Genomic DNA, 23,244 nt, shown 5'->3' with positions numbered 1-23,244 from the left:
AATGGGCTGCATCTAAATTTTTTGAAATGTTGTCACGTATTTTAACAAGTCTATCTGAATTAGTGATGACATTAATAGAAGGTTCTCTCATACATTCCAGGTCATTTAATATACCATATGCGGATGCATGTTGGATCATATTTTGACCAAAAGTAGCAAAGTAGGGAGAACATTTTATAGCGTTGTGATAATCACTTCTTAGTATAGCCGTAATTTGTGAGAGATATTTATCCCATTTGGTGTGATCGCGTCCAATAAAACATCTTAATTTTGCAATAATTTCTCTATTAGCTCTTTCAGATACATTGGCTTGAGGTGAATATAACGCTGTTGTGACATGTTGAATGCCAAATGTATTCAGAAAAGCAGCGAAGTCTTTGGATATGAATTGACGACCGTTATCACTGTGCAAATATTGTGGCACACCTACGAAATTGAAAACCTCGAATTGCAGATAGTTAATAACATTTACGGAAGTGGCTTTCTTCATTGCTTTGAGGAAAAGAAATTTAGAGAAATGATCGATGACGATAAAGATAACCGAATTGCCATCTTTAGTCCTAGGATATGGACCAAGGAAATCCACATAAAGCCTTTGGAACGGACGTTCCGTTTTAATTTGGTTTCCCATTGTCGGTCGAAGAACTTTGCACGAAGCTTTTACTCCTTTACACATGTCGCAAGAATCTATGTACTCTCTTACATCATTAGCCATACCTGGCCAGAAATATTTTTGCCGAATGCGGAAAAGCGTTTTGGCATGCCCGCCATGACATGCAGTTGCGGAATTATGCGCATTTTCAATGACATCTCTAGTCAAGTTTTTCGGAATCCAAAGCATCCATAAGCTATCTTCCTCGTCAATTTTGCCCTCTCTAAATTTAGTTCTTTTATAAATGAAGTTTTCAGATACACATAAATCTGGCAGCATATCACTATTGGCCTTGATTTTTTCTCGTAGATCGACGTACTCTTTACTCTCAAACTCTGGAGAGTTCAAATCAATTTCTTTCGGTATGTCATCGAGACTAAGTTCTTCCATGTCTGCTCTCGAAAGGGTATCAGGCACCACATTGAGAGATCCTTTCCGATGCTCGATTTTGAAAACAAAAGCTTGCAGCTTCAAGCTCCACCGAGCTAATCTACCATCTAAATCCTTAAGTGACATCAGCCACTTAAGGCTTGCATGATCAGTTATAACTCGGAAAGGTAACCCCTCAATGTAGGGCCTAAACCTTTTCAGACAAATCACAGCAGCAAAACACTCTAGTTCTGTCACCGTGTAATTTCGTTGTGACTTATTCAATTTCTTGGAAACGAAAGCGATTGGCCTCTCTCGACCCTCATCGTCTAACTGAAATAAGACTCCGCCAACGCCAACACTAGATGCATCACATTGAATTGTAAATTCTTTTGTGAAGTCTGGTTGTACGAGTACTGGAGCTGAACTGAGTGCCGCCTTCAGTTTATTAAAACTTTCTATTGCAGCTGGAGATAACTCAAATTTCTTGCCTTTCCTTAGACAGTCCGTGAGCGGCCCTGATAGATCCGCAAAATTAGCAATAAATTGCCGGTACCAACCAGCCATACCGAGAAATCGTCGGACCTGGCGGTCGGATTTAGGTAAAGGGAAGTCAGTCACTGCCTCCACTTTAGACGGATCTGTTTTCAGGCATCCATGTCCTACAATATACCCTAAATACTTTATCTCGGTTTGGCAGAATTTACTTTTCTCTATGTTGATGGTCAGCCCAGCATCTCTAAGGCACTTTGAAACCTCTGAAAGTACTTCCAAGTGTTTTTCGAAACTTTCCGAGCAAACAAGAAGATCATCAACATAGATAAAAACAGATTCGCGTAATCGTGATGGTATGACTTTATCCATTAGGGCACTTAGAGTCTGCGACGCATCGCACAACCCGAATGGCATAACGTTGAATTGCATTAGGGGCATTCCTGGAACTGCAAAGGCTGTTTTTTGTTTATCGCTTTCCTTTAATGGAATTTGCCAGTACGCATTTTTCAAATCAATCCCAGAGATAAAGTGAGTATCTTTGACTCTACTTAACAAACCATTCATATTAGTCAGAGGATAAGCACTCTTTCTAGATTTACTGTTTAATTTTCTGTAATCTACACAGAATCTCACTTTACCTCCTTTATTCACTAGAACAATCGGACTGGACCATGGACTATCACTTGGCTCTATAACCTTCAATTTTAACATTTCCTCGATTTCCTTGTATGCCTGTTGTTGTCTCGGTGGTGAAAGAGGATAATATTTAGATTTAATAGGAGCCGCGTCACCAGTATCAATCGAATGAGTGATTAAGTGCGTGCGACCTAACCCATGTTTTGTAAATGAAGGAAAACTTTCTACAACTTTGTCGAGTTCATATTTTTGAAATGGGTTTAGCTTATGGAAATTCGTTGATGTCGAAGCAGAATTATCAATGCAAATTTCAGATATAATGTTCGGGGCAATTTGGAAATCTTTCCAGAAGTTAATACCTAAATAGACTTTTTGCTGCAAAGACGGTACAACATAAAATAAAATATCTTTGGATACTCCATTGAATGTTACAGGAAGTTCACAAAACCCAACAACTTTTTGTTTTGCACCATCAGCTGTGTTTAAAGAAGATTTGATTTCCGTGATTTTGAAATTATTGCGTTCTATGAATTGGAGACTTTCCTTTCCGAGAGCACTTACTGATGCTCCGGAATCAAGAAGAGATAATATTGTCTCTGAACCGATTTGAATATTAATAAATGGTCGTACTTCAGTGTTCGTGCAGATTGTTGTTGATTCAATTGTTAAACGATGACTTTTGCGCTTCTTAAATCGTTCGCGAGCTTTCAAAATCTGTTTGGAGGGTTCAGAATTGAAAATTCTCCTACGCACCTTGTCATAGTTCAACTTTCTTTGATGTAAATTAGTATGAAATGCGATTTCGTCCGATGGTGAATTCGTGGGAGGAATTCTTTTTAAAACTGTAATATTTGTATTAGGGAGATTGGAAGACCTATGGTCATCACAACCCGTAATTTTTATCGTTGGCTCGGGAAAGTTGGGAATGAGCGAGTGTTCCCGGCAACCTTCTCGCCCAACAATCGGTTTCCCACCAAATGCCTTTTGCATGTGACTGTCGTCACATTTTTCGCACCGCATTTGTAACAAAAGAGGTTGCGTTGTTCTACGGGACATTCAAAAAATGAATGTCCAATAGCATCGCAGTTCCAGCATTGGTATTTGGAAGTATCGACTTTCCGTTCATGGCTGAATGCATCTACATTAGGATCATTATCATTATTTTCTACCACATTTTCATACTCTGTTTCTTCAATTTCATTTATATTTGGTTTAGGTCTATGAGCAGTCGAATTCCCTTGACGCAATAAATGCTTTTCAGCACGTCTTGCGATTTCACGAAGTTTTTGTAAATCGATATCATCATAAGCAAATAACAAGAAACCTAATGTTTCCTTTGCGTTACTTTTAATTAGTTCTATGAGTTTTTTGTCACCCATAGGTTCTTTCAAACGAGAATTCATCGTTACTAAAGCTGTGAAGAAGTCATCAAAAGCCTCCTTTTGACCTTGTCGGCGTTCGAGCATTCGTACGAGTTTGTCATGATCGTTTTCGACGTGACTGAACTCACGTATTAACGCTTCCTTAAATGATTCATAAGAAATGTTCTGATTTTGTCTTTGTTTTGAGAAAAGCCAAAACCATCTTTCAGCTTTATCTTCTAAAAGGAGATGAAAGAATGATAATAAGTGACTCCACGAACATTGAGAGCGTTCTTTTAAGGTTTCTACCTTGAATATGAAGTCATGGACGCTTCCAACACCGTTGTAACATATTTTCCATTTTTCGATGTTACAACTTTGATCATGTCTGGCAATGGAAGGTAACGTAAGTGGATTTGCCAATGGTGATGTTTCAGGAAAACCTCTAAAATTCGGAGAAGAAAAGGAGAAATTATCCTCCCTTGTTTGATTTCGATTAGCGCTTTGTCTAATCGCTTCAACCTGATCGGTTATATTATCTTTAAAACATTTGAACTCGTTCATGACTGTTTGCTGATTACAAATTATAGTTTGTTGAAGAGCTGATATTAATTTATTAATGTCATTTGAATCTAAACTTTTCGATTTAGTTTGGGTATCAGAAGGTTCGGTCATGTTTTGGATTTTGGGTGGTTGAAACAATAGAGAGGTGGCTCCTGATGCGTCGGTCAAATTATCAATTTGGTTCGGTTGTAATACTGAATCCGATAACTGAACAACAGGAATTTCTTTTGGAGAATGAATTACCTTTGGTATCGCACCAGTATTCTTTGAAGTGGTAATTTTTTCGTTATTATGAGAACTATCATTTAAACTTGCAAGATTTTTCTTTGCAGAATTATTCTTCTTTTTATCAGAACGTTGCATTGTGTAACTAATTTTATGAATTTGTCTTCTGTTCTTCTATTTGAGACTGGGGACGTCCTGGGTGTCGTAAAGGAGTGAAGCGAGTTATTTTACCAATGTCTTAACAATATTTAATTTTCAATTTTAAAAATTTGATTATAGCTACTTTAATACGACTGTTTCGTACTAAAGGACTTATAATCTTAAAACAATAATCTTTAGTTATTTTATTTTGTCGCTATGCATAAACAGCTTGGGCTGTTAACTACAGACTAACAATACTAAAACAACCTGCCTTCACAAAAGGGGAAATTATTAATATTAACATGCATAAATTCTTCTGACTGGATCTAAAGAGTTTGACTATATTATGGAAATCGACAAAAACTATTCATAGCAACTCGTTATCAAATCGATTAATAAACGGGACTCATGAATGTAAAAAGTTTCTACTAAAAGCTAATACGTTGGGCGCCATATTTGTTATTCCAATTCTAATTCATTTAATATTCGAACATAAACCATAATGCACCTGTTAGAGCCACTGACTTACATTGGCATGCTTGAATGACTTAGCTCGTCGTTGGGGAGGGTTCTTGTAAGTTAGTGAAACTCAAGAATAACAAATTATTAAATACTCATGCCAGGACTGGACAAGGACATTCATATACATCCTTTACTTTCTAAAATATTAATGTTATAACGGACGGACATTGTTAGACATTGGCTGGTATATAGATGTTTAATACCGAGTACATTGATCCCACCCTGCGTTATGCCTTGGTAACACTGATACTCATATTTTGTGCTACCCCTGACTAATCATTTTTGACTCACCTCGCTTAACCTATCGACACCCCATCAATCCCCAAATAAAATAATTTAATTCTTCATATTAAATTTTATAAATTTTATTATACTAATTCAAGACATTTTGTTATCATTAAACTAAACCGTTAAAGAAAATAATTGAAGGTTGTAACCAACCATAAGAAACTATTAAGACAATGAAACCACAATTGGTTGCAGATATAATTTGTAATTAGGATATTAAGGATAATTATTTAATATTATTGAAAATTGAATAATAGTATTAAGATATGTATTGAAAAGGAATTAAAAGTAATAATGGATATATTTGTTGCGAGTTTTAAAATATAACAAATTAATTAAAAGACACTTACATGACTCCTCGATGATGTGCGCACAAAATCCAGGTCCTGTTGAGCTTGATTTAAATTTAATTAAAAGTTCTCACAACAAACACAACAATTATGATTAGTAAGATAAAGTATTAAAATTCAAGTAACAAAATTAGTAAAATAGATAATTAGATAAAATTAGTAATTAAACAAAAGTAGGAAAATTGGAAATTTTAAGTTAAAGTATTTAAATTAGTCAATTATCAACTATAACAAAGGCAAAGTTTAATGTTTCTCGAATTGAACAGGAAACCGGCACTATTTTATGTTCACAATACCAGATTTAATATTATAAATCTTGGAAGAATTGTTTTTTTTTTTTTTTCAAGTGCAGCAGCAACAGGGGTTTATTACGATTTTGTTTTGATTTTTACAAAAAATGAAATCCCATTCACAACACCTTACGATTGGGGAGCAAGTATTTGAAAGTCGCTTGGAATATTAAAGCTTTTTTAAAATACATAAGAATTTTTTTAAGCAATTGCATTTAAACGGGCTCATTATTGTAAATATAAAACAATTTGTAAACTCGTTAGGCACTGGGGCGTATACGTATCGAAAACAAATATTATTTTCATTACACAGTATCATAATGATTTTAAATTTGAAGATTTAATTGAATTGAAATTAATAAATCCGATTTAACTATCTTTTATAGGTCAACATTATGTCAATATAGGACAGAAGGCTTCTAAATTTTGTCCGCCAGTGAGCTTTTTGATTATGTTTTTTTAAGAAATTCGAGTTTTGAATCTCATTACCTCTAAATAATAATCAAGAAAATATTACGAAATCCTAAATTATAACTTAATATAAGTTAACATTTTTTTTTAGTGTAGTGGTCAACTACCAGTTCCTATAAAATAAATATGGTTCTTATTAATAGCAAAACAAAATAAATTGATACAAAAACTTAGCAAAAAAAAAAAATAACAAATAAATATTAAAAATTGGCAAGATACAAATATTTCAAGTTACAAAAACAATTTTAAAAAACCCAAGCTGGATTAAAAAAATTTAAGTTAACAAAAAAAATGACAAAAAAAAAAATGAAAACATATCAAGCATCAAACAAAATGCAGCATATCGGCGAAAATGTTCTTCCTTCCACATGGCCATTAGAATTGACTGAAGCGTGTCACAAACGCACACACACATATACAAGGAAGATGTCATTCGTTCCTCCATCAAATTACAAAAAAACTGAACCTACACAATATTATGTGTGATTGGTTCAAAAAAACTTCTCTCACGAAATTGATGTTAACAAAGAGAGTAAGAGTGAGAGACTTGAGTTATACAAAAAACAAAGAAAGCCCAAAACACAAAATCACTCTCCACAGTTTTCTTTTTTAATGATTTTGGTTGTTTTTCATTTACTTGTGTTCGTCGCATACTGTACTCCCGAAGGAGCTCCTACAGATGCCGCATGTTGGTAATGCTGTTGTTGATGATGCGACTGCTGACCATGGCCAAATGATGTTTGTCTTGAATTGCCACCGCCGCCGCCACCGCTGACGACGACGTTCCCACCACTGCTTCCATAGATTGGAGCATTGGCCGATGATGGGTTACAATGGATTGCTGTTGTGGACATAAAGGGATTTGTGGTGACGAAAATCTTTTGCTGAGCACTGCTGTGTCTGGTCGGAACTGGTGGTTGTTTGTGATGAAGATGAACACCACCGCCGCCACTGGACTGTGGTCGTTGTTGAGTTGAGTGAATGTTGTTATTGTTGGAATTGGAACTGTTGCCGCCTCCGCTCTGGAGATGATGATACTGTTGCGAACGTAAATGATGATTCTTTGGAATAGTAGATGTCGAAGAAGCATTTAAAGTAGCTGCAGAAGAAGCTACTGCAACATGATTGGATGAGGAAGTGGAGGAGGATATGCCTGTACCGCGAAGGCTCCTCGGCATAGTGGCCGATGCAATGGGTGGTGGTGGTGGCTCTTCTTGAGGAGGAGGCCCAGAATAGTGAAGCTGTTGATATTGATGTTGATGATGATGCTGATGGACTGCTGATGATGCAGCGGCAACTGTTTGTTGATTGAGATTAGAATGGGCGAACGACATGGCTTGGGCTGCTGCATTTTGTAATTGAGATGAAGATGATTGTGATGATGATTGAGATGGGGGGTGATAGAGAGAAGATGATGAATGTGATGAAGGTGGATTATTACAATGGTGATGGTGGTGGTGGGTGGAAGAGTTACTTAGAGTGATACCATAGATTTGATTTTGTTTACCATCGTATTGTTGCTGCGCCTGTTGTTGGTGTTGCATTTGTTGATGTTGGTGTAGCTGTTGCTGCTGCTGCTGACCCTGGTGATAACGATCGTTCGCTTGGCGTGAGTATATCTGTTCTGTCGTGGCTGTGTTGTAGATTTGGTTTAGTTGCTGTTGCTGGTGATGATGGTGTTGCTGATGATGTGGTGAACTTGGTGTGGATCCATATAAGGGCTGGTGATGGGCGCTAATCACTGAGCGATTATTGTCTTGTTGGTGCGCTGCTATTTGGTAGGTGCCATATTCTGATTGTTGCTGTTGCTTGTTGAGTCGAGCATTTAGTTGGGCAATCAGAATAGGATTTGTCTTTGGCTGAGCCGGAGGAGTGTGTGATTGCTGGTGTAGCTGTGGTCCTGGACTGGACGAGCGGAAGCTTGACATATTGCTCACCTGTTTTGGTTGAGCATAAATGCCCGGTGAGTTGCAACTCGTTCTGAAGGACTGCAAAAGAGAAGACAAAACTCATTAGAAAAGTTGAAAATTCCATTTATATTATAATAATAACAAGCACTGGCCTACTTAGTCAACCCTGAGGTATCCCATTAAAATATTCTAAAAAATCAAATCAAATCAAACAAAAAACGAAAAGAAAAATAAAACTTACAGAATTACTATCACAATTGTTATGATTGTTTGTGTTCGTTGTAGTGTGTTGTTGGTGTTTTGGCGGTTGGGGATTTGGTGGGGGTAATGGTGGGGGTACCATTGACTGCTCATGCGGTGGGGGTGGTGGTGAAGGCAGAGATTGTTGCACCTGTTGGTGATGATGATGATGATTACTTTGTTGGTGCTGGTGTTGTTGGTTATAATTTCGATAGTGACCACCACGATCATTGTTATGATTATAATGCTGCGCCATCTGTTGTTGTTGTTGGGATACTTGTGAATGAGGTTGAGGATGTTGATAGTGTTGGTAGACTTGTTGTGTTTTCGGTGGTGGTTGTGGTGGTGATTTACTGTATATATTCTCAACTACTACTTGGGAAGCATCATGCATCAGGGGAGTTGTTGAATAAATGTTGTTCTCATGGTTTTGACTCTGATTTTGTGTGTTTTGTTTATGTTTTTGTTGGAAAGGAATGGAAGGATATAATAAATTAAAATTCAAATAATAAAAATCTTAAAAATAAATTGGGAGTAAATTGTTTGAAGGGGAACAACTGTCTACGTCATGTCTCACCTGAATCGTTGCAGTCTGTTGTTGCTGCTGTTGATTTAACATGTTTTGTGCTCTCCTGATTGCGCTGGGGCTTGCCGGCGTATGCCGTATCGCAGATAATGCTTTAACAGTTTCAGCTACTTTAATTGATGATGCAGCAGCAGCTGATATTGTCTGTGGTACACTGTTTGAATGTTGTCGATCCAACAAATATGCTGGCGGTGGTGGCAGATTCTCCACCGAATTATTCATTGTATTTTGTTGAGTTAGATTTGGTGAATTCTGTGGGTAGTAGCAGTTTGTTGTTTTGTTTAGGAATTATGGTTTAGATTTTTATGGGGTTTGGGAAAGGCATTGGGGATAGAAAGGTGTAGTTTGTTATTTTTTTTTAAGTCCAATTAAAAATTTTTATGATCAACTTGTCAATTTTTCAAATTTACTTAGAACTAAGAGTTGTGTAGTTTCAATTTGAATATAAATAAAATTATTTCAACTTAAAGTAATAATATGAAGTAAAATTAATTTAAAAGAAAATGAAGAAAATATGTATTTTGTTGGTATATCTTATAAAAAAAAAATTTGAGTTTGAAAGTCAAAAAATATTTGAATGATAAGCAAATGTAGGTATTAGAAATGAGAGTAATGTTCATGTAAAAAACTATTTTTTTAACAGAACTATTCCGAGACTAAATTTATTTTTTCATTATTGCGAATATGTAACTATTTAAACTATAGAAATTACGAATAGAGAACCGAGTGTAAGGTATATTAATTACAGTCGCCTGGAAATTGAAAAATTCGAAAAGAAGGTTGAGACAACAAAAGGTTGAGAGTTGGCAACGAATCCTTTTTAACAGTGAAATCGAGAATGTCATAGAAAATGCTAAAATAAATAATCAAGAAGCACATGTTCGGTTAAATGAACGCCGACAGTGGTTGCAGAAACGAAATCATTTGACACACATATATCGATTTGCAATATTTACGGGGACATAATTGAAAAGATGAAAATCTTTAATTATGAAAACCAATGACTCTCTGAGTAAATAGACACTTGTAGGAATATTGTGGATACGGGCTTTAAAAAAAACAGCGAAAACAACGATTGTCGAGTCTTCTGACTTCAAATTTATTGGGTTTTCGTTTGGTATAAAAATCAATTTATTTTTTGATTTAGATCTGTTAAAAAACTGATTTTGACAATTTTTGCCTTCGTTTTGCCAAAAAATTGATTTATTTTTTGATCTTAGATCATTTTTCCAGATCTGGAATTTTCGGCAGATTTACCCCTCTTTTACTAACACCACTCAGTTTTGCCAGAATAGTTTCGAGGCAAGGAGCCGATTTTGAAAAGTCTTGGAGCCAAAAATAGGCGCTTTCAAAAATGGTCCAAAAAAAAATTTGTGGCATGAGATTTAAAATATTTTTTTTTAAATTTTCATAAAAGTTTTGCTTATCAGACTTCAAGTATAATTTATTTTTTCATTTTTTTCTATACAGGGTGTCCCACAGTCACCGCCCCAAATAAAAACCATGGATTCCTGAGGTCATTTTAAGTCGAAAAACTTAAGAGGTAATTTTCTCGTTTTCGTCCCGTTTTCGAGTAACCACGGTTTTTATGATTTTTGCTACCTTGTCCTTTAACTGGCCTTATCTTTGCCAAACTACGTTTGATTTGAAAGATTTCATTCATTTAAATTAATTTTTTATTTAAAAATTATTATTTTTTTTAATTCACTCAGTTTGTTTTTTTTTTTTTTAATTACTTTCAGTAGCCTTTTTTATGAAATAAAACTTATTTTCTTTATGAAAATAAACGGGGCTTTAATAAAAAGCACAAAAAATTAATACTCATTAACGTGTTTTTTTGACTTAAATGATATGAAAGTGTAAAAAACAACTTAAAAAACGAAGAAAATTGTGTTTGATGCAAAATTGTGGAGAAACGGTTGTCCGCAGGAAAAAAAGTTTTGAGACAAACTAAAACTGTAATAAATTCTTGATTGGTCGTAAAAAAAATCTTTCAAATCAAACGTAGTTTGGCAAAGATAAGGCCAGTTAAAGGACAAGAGAGCAAAAATCATAAAAACCTTGGTAACTCGAAAACGGGACGAAAACGAGAAAATTACCTCTTAAGTTTTTCGACTTAAAATGACCTCAGGAATCCATGGTTTTTATTTGGGGCGGTGACTGTGGGACACCCTGTATATTCTGGTTTTCATGCTCATTTACGGGCGTAAAATTAAAGTTTGAATGAAAATCAGATGAAAAATGTATAGTGGTTTGTTCACTTTTTGGTGGATTTTTGCTGTAAAATGCTTTGATTTTAAAGGAGCTAAGTTCAAAATTAAAATAGCCAAAATCCGATAAATCGAAAATCAAAATTTTAAGGAGCGAGTTAAAAGTTCAAGGAGCCTGTTTAGCGATAAATAGCCGGCTCTGGCAAACACTAACATCACTATTCATCACTATTGGCATCCATCTGTTTGACAATTTTTTGTTTGATAATAAATTTGTTTCGGTTTCAAGAAAGAATTAAAATAGTTTTGAATTTCAATGGAAGTAATTTTAAATGAATTAATTTATTAGTCCAGCTCATCTTCGGATAAAAAAAAATCAACGGTCGAACAATATTTAACAATAACGATCGCTACGTGCTTCACAGACACAAATACACACCAATACTATAGCAAATAAAAATCGATCTGAAAACGTATACGTTTCGTAACGAAAAAAATCAGATCAAAATATAAATTTACCAAACGAAAACCCCATTAGAGGTTCTTCTAGAAAAGATTCAAATCAAAACTTGCCTCTGTTTGTGAGACATCCTTCTTTTTTCAAAGGAATATAATTTTATATAATTTTAAGCCAATATTTTGTTTGTCTTTTATCTCTTAGCTTTCTTGTAAACGAATCAATTTAAAAAATAAACAGTCTAATGACCGATCTCATAAACATTTTTAAACTTTTAAATGACGCTTTTTGTATGGACTAAACTTCATTTTGGGATATTAAAGCCTGATAAATATTTAAAAGGGCTTTATAAAATTGGCCATAAATTAGATAGAAACCCAACATTTTAAACTTTAATCAATATGCCAAAAATTAACATTTAATTTTACTTACCGGTGTCGATTGATTATGACTTGGTGTCACGGACGAACTTCGTCTTACTGGTGGCGGTGGTTTAGCTGTATTTACCGAGGAACGTCTTGCAATTCGAGTGCCACAGCCTATGTTGGTTTTTTTTTTTTTTATTTAGAAAGAAAAATATATTAGTAAATTGTATAAAAAAAAGATATTTGTAAGTTATGATTAATGTATAGTGTTTTTTTTTATACATAATTATTTTTCTTACATTTTTTAAACATTCAACAAATATTATTGTATGCAGTATTAATATATTTAAAGTGTATGTATATATACAGTAAATCAACCATACAAGACACCAACAATATTTCTGTTTTACTAATACATTTTCATACATTTTATCATCTCAGTAAGTTTTTTTGTTTAGTTTTTTTTTTTTTAAGTTTAATTCTGTTCTGCCAATTTATTTGTAAAAACTGTATTTAATAGTTTTTTTTTTTTAATTTTTATTATTTTTGTGTTTATAATTTGTTTTTTTTTTTTTTAAGTGTGTCTTTCAAAATTTAATTTTGGTATATTCATGTGTAAATGAATGAGATAGATGATAATGAGTAAATGAACAATTAAATGCAACGGAAAAATTAAAACAAAATACCAAAGACATAACAACAAAAGCTTAAAACAAATTTAAAAAAATTAATTTCTATACATTTTTTTTAAATTTCAACCAGAAACGAAAAGAAAAGTGGAATTTGAGGTTTAAGGTAGTGATGCATTTTTGTTTGTTTAACACGAAGTATTTGACTATAAAGTGCGAAACATCACATAGAGAGCAGAGGTGTATCATTTTGTTATGAATATGTATAAATAAGCACGTTTTAAGGTACCCATCACCAAGATCAGTTAAAAAGGCTTTAATAGTTATACATATATCAGTGCTCATGGCAAAGGTTTCAAATTATAATGCTGTGATCTAATAATGAGACTGATTGTTTTCAAATGTTTAACAAAAAACAACAAAAGCTTACAATACACTATATTTTTAACTAGTTGGATAAAAATAAATTCAATCTTTAATGAATGATTTTTACTAGATTTGTGTAACAGAAATAAGTAAATAATTTGAAATTCTAAAAAGAACAAAGAGAAACTTAATCTCACAACATTGCTTTCATATAATGATAAAAAGAACTCTTTTCAATAAATTAATGAATTCGAGAATATTATTTTAGAACAGTTGTTCCCGACATATGCACCTACGAGTAACTCAACAAATGTTTCTTATTCTTGAAACAACAAACTTTACGCTTTTCTATAGCATTTTACAAAAATAATCTGTATTCAAAACAATGCAATAGTTTTCAAAGATTTATCTGTTTATGTGTGGTAGGTACTGATTATTTCCATAAAAATGCAATTAACATTCTTCCATGATGTCTCAACAAAAGTTTTTGAATTACAATGACTTTGTCATTTTAAATACATAATTACTAAGTCATATCTAAAACGATTATCGTCCAAGGTTGTAAAAATTAATTTTCTTTTTTACTGCATTTGTTTTCCATAGCAAATAAAAAATATATTTTAATATTTTGTAAGGATTTTTTTTCTACTTCAAATACATTTTTTTAACTGATATTTTAACAACCCTGTTATCGTCAAACAATACCGTTTCGACGATGGTGTTGATTTTCATAACTCTGAAATGGTATTTTTGAAATTCACTATTTAATTTTTATTTTCTTTAGTCTATCATAAACCCCTAAAAGTATGCAATTACACGAAATGCAGTCAAGAAAGTCGTTAGGAAAAGAGAAACAGTAAGAAATTGAAAATTTTGTCCTGATATTCGCATGATTAACAGAAACAATAGAGTTTGTTTACTTGGAAATTCTTTTTGGATTTTATACTTTTCAGGCTTTAAGTTAAATAAATAAAGCTTAAATTTGAAATACATAAAAAGTTTAAAATGGTGGATGTTATGATTTTTCAAAAAGAAAAAAAAAAAAACAAACATTAAATTTCACGAAGTGCCTTAAGATTAGACTGTGACAAAACCCTTTTATCTTAAGAAAGACTTTAAGACCTTTTCAACAATAGATCAAGAATTTCAAAAATACTTTTTACTAAATTTTTTCCACTTTGACACCGATTTATGTCATATACTTGTACAAGAAGATGCCATTTTCATTTTATATACATATTTAAACTACATTTATAACTACATATTACCAAATTCAACAAGGAATTTTTTATGAAAATCGACTGAGAATTGACTGAGAAAAAATTTTTTTAGAACGAGAAAATATTTTCTCGTTTCTGAAATTTTTGGCTTGCATCATTTCGAAAAGGAATTCTTGATGACAGGACTCGACTTATTGTATTTTTTATATTGCCAATTCAAAAACGTTTACTTTAACCTTAAACAATAGAATCTGTAAATAAAAACAGTTTTTAAAATTAGCTTTGGAATGTATATAAAAGTTTAGCTATGTTTTTGCAAACTTGTTTTGTTTTTTTTTCAAGGTACGTAGGTTCCGAATCAAATGTGATACCTATCATATCAATATTTAGAAAACTAACAAACAAATTCACTGCTTAGTGGTATGCTTTTTAACATTTTAGGATTTTTTTGGTTACACATTTGAAAACCAGTCTCATTAATCCGATTTTAGGTTAAAATTTCAAACAAAATAAAATCAACAACAAAACAAAGAATAATATTAAAACAACAACGAACAAAAAATTAACAAAATTAATGAAATCATAAAGAAAACAAAAAAAAAAAAAAACAAACCCGACAACGAAGCCGGACGTGGTGAGATGCTCGGCTTCACCGTTGCTACCACTGGTGGCGAGGCCGCCGTTGTTGTTGGTGCCACCTGTGGATGCAACGACGACTGAACTGATGGCGTCACCGACGCCACCGATGATGATGACAACAATGACGGTGATCTAAGGATTTGATGCGAAGGCATTGATGGTATTGAATGTGCAATTGGTGGTAATGGTGGCAATGGTGGTAATGGTTTTGAAATAATTTTCGAATTCAACTTTTTTTGTTGTTGTTTAGGTGACTGTTGTTGTTGTTGTTGTTGTAATTGCTGTGATGGTTGTTGTTTAATTTGCTGACTTGAATCTAACTTTTGCTGTTGAGAACGAAGCTTTTCGTCTAAACTTGCTTTAAAGTCTTTGCTCAATGGTGAAATGGTGGTGTTGTGATTATTATTATTATTATTGTTGTTGTTGTTCTTACTTAATTCATTATTATTATTATTATGATTGCTTAAACTATTTAAATTTGGTATTTTCCTATCGACGATACGGTTCAAGTTCAACTTGGACAGCTTGTATTCGCCACCTGTACCACTACTACTATTACTATCCGCTGATGGAAGCTGCGTAGGCTTCTTCAGCGTTTTCGTACCTTGATTGTTGTTGACAAGAAGTGTGTTGTTGCGATTGTTATTGTCCGGCGGTGTTATATACTGTTCGCTGCGAAACGAGCTCAGCCTTTGTTTGGGATTCTCCATCAGCAGACCACTAGTTGCTTGTTGTGTTAAGGAAGCAGTCAGAGATGTTGAAGATGATGGTTCTGGAGTTTGTGGATCTTTAGTACGAAGCACAACTATTTCAGAATTTTGTTTGCAATAATCAATGTCCGGAGTGCATGGAATGGTGTGATCATAGATCACAACCACACCACTTCCAGAATCGTTATCATTCATAGAACGTTGTGCATTTGATATGGAATCTTCTCCAGCGATTGATAGATCATCGCCATTTGCTTCCGATTGTACGAAATGAGCAAATGTAGGATTTTCGAATCCCAATGAACTTGTTTCACTTACGAAACGACTCAGTTCTGAGTCCGAATAGGCGAACTTGGCTGCATCACTGGCTGTTGTACTTTGTGTAGAGTAATTGAAGCTTCCGATGGAGATTTTGTCAGAATCCACATCGGTTCCACTTCCATTACTAATTGCTGTAGCTGATGGTTGTTGTTGTTGTTGGGAATTTGTATTGGCAATGACATCCTTCAGAGATGGAATCAATGTGACTGCTGATAGATTCTCATTGTCAGTACTGCTGTGGGATTTTTCACGTGCTTCGTGCTCTCGTTGGAAGGAGTCTAATTCGCCAATAAGATCATTTAATTCTTGAATGGAGTCTTCGTAAAGTTTGTCTATTTGGTCTACACGTGTGTATTGTTGTTAAGAGTGTTGTGTGTGTGTGTGTTTTTATTTTGTGTAGAGGTTTTTTTTGTTGTGGATAGAAAAGAATATTGGAAAGAAGGATAGTAAGGAATATTTATTTTATTTTTTTTTTGTTTGTTTACGGGATCATTGGTGTGTATTTTTTTGTTTGTATTGAGTGTATTCAGCGGGTGAGTTAAAAAAAAAATAAAAAAAAATTAAAAGAAAAAAAAGAAAATTAAATTAAATTAAATTAAAGAAAAAAAAATCACAAAGCATTCGTTTTTTACTAAAAAATATAAAACAAAAATTATATAAAATTTTGTAGTCTACAGTTCCAATATAAAGGTTTATATTCTTTCGGTGCTATAGATTAAGAAAAGGTGCATTGACGTGCTATTTTAGAGGTATAAATAAGATTGGAGACTTAGCTTGATATTGTTTAGAATTTAAATTATCTTCTAAAAAAAAGTAGTTCTAATATTCGACCTAAGTATTTGTTGGCTTTAGCAAAAAAAAACTTAATTTCATACCTATGTACATAGATATACGAGGAGTTTTTGGCCGTAAAAAGGAAGGGGAAGAGGAGGCAGGTTGAGGTTCGAAAATAAAACGTATGGAATAGAAATCTATTTTTCTTAAAAATGGATAGTAACATATATAAAAGGGGCAACATTTTACTTGGTAGCTTCTTTAAGGCTAAAAGTATTGTTTTGTTTTAATTTCAAGTTAAATTGGGTAATTTTAATTAACAGATTTTGCTCATTTTCTTTTTTTTCAAAATAGGCAATATTTGTTGTTGTTCAAAATTGTACGTAGTTAAATTAGATTCGCTCCCTATCATGACTGTTGTTGAGAAAATAGTAAAAATGTAAAAACTGCAGTAAAAAAAAATTAGAAAAAAAAAAACACAAAAGAGATGCAAATTCCAAGGGTGGATTGTGATGAAAACTTAATTCTACTTTGGTGTTCAAATTACAGAAGGTAATTATATTCTCGTATAAATTTAAAATATCACTTACTAAGGGAGGGGGAGTGAAATATTTTTTTAAACCATTAATTTCTTAACAAAAAGTTAAGAAACCATCGTAGCTTTTACAATTTTCTACACAAATCACTAAAATAGGGTATATCGATGGTGTTAAGCAAAAATGGCAAATCTAAAATTTAATATAATATGAAGGATTGGGCATTTTACATTTGGGCACAATATTACATTTAAAAATATTATATTATTACATATTTTATTTATAATCTGGTGAAAGAGTATTTTTAGATTCACTTGAAAATTAAAAAATTTACGTGACATGACGCCCTCTAGAAGACGGCATATTCAATTTAATGTGACGTCATATAAATTGAATCATTTATTTGCAAAACATGATAAGTCCATGATTTTAAATTTTTCAGGAGAAGAAAAAAACGTTCTATTTTCTTTTGATATGCGTAGAAAAATTTATAAAAAATATATTCTGTAGAACTCTTGCCTAGCTACAAAATACCGTTTCGTTTTTAATTTTTGGAGCGATAGCTCAAAAGATAAAAAATAAAAACGCTTTTGGACTTATCATACTTTGAAAATAAACGGATGTGAAATTAGTTTTTAAATGGATATGCAATTTTGCTTTTAGCCCCAGTCTATCAAACAATTGTATTTGAGAATAAAATACAATGTCCGGACTGCTAATTTAACTTTAAAGTAGCTTTAAACTTAAGATTTTCAGCCATTAATCTAATATACCATTTACATAAAAAGAAGCTGTTGTTTATTTTCAAAAGATGATAAGTCCGGGACTTATTCTGTTTTTGATGCTAAAAAAATATTTCGCGTAGCTGTAAAATCGGATATAGATGGAGTAGATAGTTGATATTTTAAAGACAGACGTGGTTATCCCTGGAGAACAAATTTAGTCAAAAAAACGAATTTTGAAAAAAAGTGGACTTATCATGTTTTGCAAATAAATGATTCAATTATAACCAGCAGACGAAAAAAACGCTACATCATTTCCCAAATTACAATTACTAATATAAAGTCTGTAACAGAACACATGAGCATACATAAATAAATTTATACTGATCAAACACTCCTCCTTTCCGCTCTGCCAAAATTTTGTTTAAAGACGTTGGCATGAGAATTTCCTCCAAAATCAAAGGATCAAATAACTACCAAAATACCAACACCACAAAGGAGAAGATTCATAGGAATTATTAAAAAAAGTAACACCATTTTTTCTTCCATTACTAATTAATGCATTTTAACGCAATAATTTTTTCAAATTCTTCAAAAATTTATTAAAAATGTCTTGAGTTTGATAAAGTCCACATAACTGTTACATTCATTGCACTCAAAAAAACTATCCAATGTATTTCCTCTACTTTTATACCATTCCTCTAATTAAAATTTAATTAATATAAACATTTAAAAATGTATATCAATTGTTTTTTTGTTCGGATAGTAGTCTACTAAGTTTTGGTTTTTTTTTTTCTTTAAATTACAATAAAGAGTTATCCTTCCGTCTCTTATTTTTTTTTAATTAAAACTGATTTATAAATTATTAATAAGTCTTTATATTGGTATTTCATTCATTTATCATTTTCAGTGTTTTAATTGCACTAACGTGATGTAATTCTTTAAAATAAAAAAAAAAAAAAATCATTGCAGATAACTACTAGTTGTTGCCAATCCTTTCATGCCGACAACGAGACAATGCACAATTCATAAATAATTCCGTACTGTCTTAGTAAATAAATAAAATGGAATGATGATTTCATATCAATCGAGAGAAACGAAGTCATCGAAACTGTTATAGAGAATCTATTAGACGCCCGGCACGGTCAACCGGTGTTTGTTATGCGTACAGGTATATAATATTAATTGGATTGCAAAAAAAATAAACGTCAACCTTCTTTATGGGGATGACATACACCGCTAAATGTGGGTTAGAACTTGATGGCAATGAAAAATGCATTTCTAAGAAATAAAACAAAATCATACTTCTATTCTTTGTCCAATGATAGAAATAAAATTAATATTTATTTTCTAAAACAAGTTACTTAATTGTTTTGTAACTGACAAACTATGGCGTATACGTATTTTTTTAATATATTAAGTTTTAAAGACCTATTGATTTTTTTTATCAGTATGCTTCAAGTCAATGATTACAGAAGAAGAAGAAGAAACCTCTAGATTAAGGAAAATCCTCTCAACAAATCCTTCAATTCCGAGTTTCTTAAGACCAATAATGGTTTTTGAACCAACTCCTGCGAAGAGATTTTCAAATATCGACTAGGAACCCGTTTAAAAATTAGCTCACGAATTATTAGCATGTTAACCTCATTTGGTCAAACATCGAAATATCGATTTTTAAGTACCAAGGACTAAACAGTAGATAACTGTATCAGTCTGCAGGCCAGAAGTCATAAGGTTAACCGAATAATAAATGCTTTTAGATACAATTCTCAAGAAAATATTGAACTAAAAATATTTCTGCTTCAAAGAAATAGGTTCTCAACGAACTACTTACTAACTTAAAAGCCCAGAGATTTCTTAAGGAGGTGTTGGATTTCAGGGAAACGAGGAAGCAGATTCCTTAACAAATGCAGGTGCCACAAAGCCTCTTATGGAACCATATAACATAATGAAATATTATGACAAAAAATTATAATGACAACAAATTATGATGGCCAAAAGCACACAAATTTGCAATGAAACTCGTAAGCTTAGACATTCAAAATTATAACTTCGAAATAACAACCAAAAAAAGATGCAAACCTGCATCCATCTAAGCAGGAACAATATGATAATAATAACACTGGTCCTCACAGGCCACAGAATACTGAGAAACATCTCAACAACCTTGGCCTAGCTGACATGACAATGAACATGAAGAGAAACCAGAACACATGCTGGGCAACTGGAAAGCACTGATACATCAAATACCAGGGGTCTTATTCTTGTCAAGCTATATGAACTAATTCAGCACAATTAACTACATTGGTAATCCTAAAAACTAAAAAAGCTCTATAATCAACTCAACTTGCAGTGCGAGGCTAGAAGCAGCTGCCTAAAGATAGAGTTAGCTGGAAAAGCTTGTTGGTTGAGGCACGAATCCACAATGAATTGTAGCTGCGCGTCTTAAGGCGGTGGTGGTCCCCTCAAAGTGTTATTTCTTTCGTTGGAGGTTAAAAAAATATATTGGGAACCCTTGTCTCATATGCTTCTTAAATTCCCAAAACAAAATATTTCCAAACCACATAATGAACTAAAAAAAAAAAATTCCGAGTCTAGGATGAAATTAACAGAAATCAAAAACTAAAAGTAAAACTTTTCACTATCGTAATTAAGAAGCATGGATTTTTAGCCTACTCTACTGATAGATCTATTTTTATTATCTTACTTCTTATGGGTCACATTATTATGTCTAAGTCTAAATCTATAATTCTAAACAATATTTCAAGCTAAATCTACAACCACAATAGTAAATAATTTTTGGGTCAATTAAACTACAAAAATCATTAGAATATTCTAACTTACCGTTATCCTTTTCATTTGACACAGCTGCAGCATCATTTGCACCCTTTACAATGAGTTCATCTTTTCGTGTCGAATAGACACTCTCTCCAGACGATATCGAATGATTACTTCGACCACCGGTCAGTGGTAGAACTGGGCTACTATTTACAGCAGCAGCTTGTTTTTCAAACATCGAAGCCTTTTGCAAGACAGAAGCCCTAACACGTTCATCACATTCCGTTGAATCTTGATGATTTGGCTCTAATGGTGCTGTTGATGATGATGCTGAAGTTGGAGTACAATTCGGTTGTTGTTGGTCAATTGAATTATTAAATGCATTGTTAGTACTGTTATTAGTGTTGGTGGCACTATCAGTCTCTGTGATTTTCAAAATATCCTCGCCATCTCCAGCATCGTCATCTTTCAAATTTAACGATGTTGGAGAATATGAGGAATTATTATGTGAAGATGGATTAATATAGCCCACAACTAGAGGTGGAGCATTGGCTGAGAGCGGTGTTGCAGGCGAATTAGTTAACAGCGGCGAATAGTGATTATGTGGTGTTGATGCACCACTGGACGGTGTGTATGTACTGTAACCGACATTAGTTTGATGTGATTCAATGGATGGATGACTATGCAAGGAGGGAGTATTCGATGAGGAATGATTGGGATGGTTAGCTAGAGAGGATTCTGATGAAACCGAACTGTGAGAGTCGGTTGATTGCTGCTGTTGCAATACAGAATGGTTAGATTGCTGTTGTTGTGGTTGTTGTTGCTGCTGAATAGGTTGCTGATGTTGATGTTGTTGCAATTGGTTAATTATTTGTTGTTGTTGTTGCTGCTGTTGCTGTTGTTGTTGGTTTGTTATTTTTTGAACTGCCATTGAAGCTAGCTCAGACATATTGACATAAGTTGGTTGTGGTTGAATCTGCTGTTGCAGATATTGTTGTTGTTGTTGCTGGATTTGTTGTTGCTGTTGTGGCAGATGTGATAGCTCTGAAGGGGGTTAATGAATGAATGCGAGTTAGTTTTTGCTTGTTGATTAGTTAAGCGTTACTTATTGCAAAAAAAAAACTTACCTTTAGTTACATGGGCTGGAATTGGTGATGGACACTGACGTGGTAGTAAAACTGTACCGTTGCGTGCATTGTTATTCGCTGACAGAGGGCGTTCAAGTGATGAGCATCTCTGAAACACACAGAAGTGGGACAAATTTGTTAATATTACTTGAGTGGACATTTGTCGCGATAGGATGCTGTAATAGATATCTTAATAGTTTAAGGAAAAAAGTTTTTAAAAATGATTATTTCAGTTTTTTCTAATATTGAAGGCATATTCATGTATGTATTGCGGGTGAATGGGTTTCTATGACTAAAAGTCCAATCATTTGGCGAGATTTGAATTGCTGGATAATCATTGCGGTGGTTTTTTAAGAATTTTCTACTTCGTATTTTGTCCGCAAAAGCAAACATTTTTAAAAAATAGTGTCTGAGAACGGACATTAATTTCAAACCAATTCTATATACGTCTAAGCGTATGAGCACCGCAAAGTATAAGAATGGCGTATTTTATTAGTTTTATTTTGGAGTCACTCATTTTAAAACGGAGTGGGACAGCTTTAGTTTTTATTTTTATTTTTTTATACATTTTTTTATACAAATTCAAAAATTTAAACAAAAAACTATGTAATATTTATTTTATTTAAAGGCACTTTCCTAAAATCCAAAAATAAAATCCCGTTAGTTTATGCAGGAAAAATATTTTTTCTGAATTTGTAGTTTTTACACAATTGATCTTATTTTCAAAAAGCCGAACTTTCAACATTAACTGCCAATTAAAACCTATTGGTTCCATTTTTTAGAAATATGGTGTACTATTTCGATAAAGCAATATTTAAAAAATATGTTTATAGCTTCAAAAATAGTAAAATATAGTTTGTACAGCTTTTGAGAGATCTTTGTTGGATCGTAACAGATATGTCACATGGAGCTACAGGTTAAGGTCACTATAAACAGTTTCAGGCTCAACTAGAGTTGAACATCGTCAGCATAAAAGTGGATCGAAATGTGACAGCAAGGCGAAATATCATTGATAAAAATGCTAAAAAATATATAGATCCGAGAATAGAACTCTGTGGGACACTCTGCACAAAAATATCAGAAAAAATTTTTTGCGATCTACCGGAAAGATAATCAAATAAAAGTTTGCATGCCCGTTCACCATAAGGCAAAGAAGTTTTGCACTTTGCACTGTAGAATTACAAAGTAAATTATAATTTATTTTGTCAAATGGCTCGGAAGCAGATAAGATTTAAATAACCATTATTTTCGTCAACGCTCTTGTCCTCGAGAAGATTCACCAGAGCAGAG

General features: G+C 33.1%; 1 protein-coding gene across 13 annotated transcripts in view; it reads right to left on the bottom strand.

Annotated features, from left to right (window-relative positions):
• The window catches only part of LOC129921564 (putative uncharacterized protein DDB_G0291608), a 226,328-nt gene that overhangs the window by 6,237 nt on the left and 196,847 nt on the right, over positions 1-23,244 (bottom strand). For 5 of the 13 annotated variants that reach the window (XM_056003452.1, XM_056003454.1, XM_056003450.1 and 2 more), the window contains 7 exons: positions 21,955-22,063; positions 20,894-21,871; positions 14,961-16,358; positions 12,200-12,306; positions 9,092-9,352; positions 8,516-8,950; positions 7,872-8,352 (listed from right to left, as the gene is read on the bottom strand). In XM_056003452.1, coding sequence (XP_055859427.1) covers positions 7,872-8,352; positions 8,516-8,950; positions 9,092-9,352; positions 12,200-12,306; positions 14,961-16,358; positions 20,894-21,871; positions 21,955-22,063 — 3,769 coding nt within the window. The remainder of the gene's footprint in view (positions 1-7,871; positions 8,353-8,515; positions 8,951-9,091; positions 9,353-12,199; positions 12,307-14,960; positions 16,359-20,893; positions 21,872-21,954; positions 22,064-23,244) is intronic. The other 8 variants (XM_056003459.1, XM_056003460.1, XM_056003458.1 and 5 more) reach the window with 6 other exon arrangements.

Source organism: Episyrphus balteatus, chromosome 1 (genome assembly GCF_945859705.1).
Source record: "Episyrphus balteatus chromosome 1, idEpiBalt1.1, whole genome shotgun sequence".
Lineage (NCBI taxonomy): Eukaryota > Metazoa > Arthropoda > Insecta > Diptera > Syrphidae > Episyrphus > Episyrphus balteatus.
This window is presented reverse-complemented; position numbering and strand designations above follow the sequence as displayed.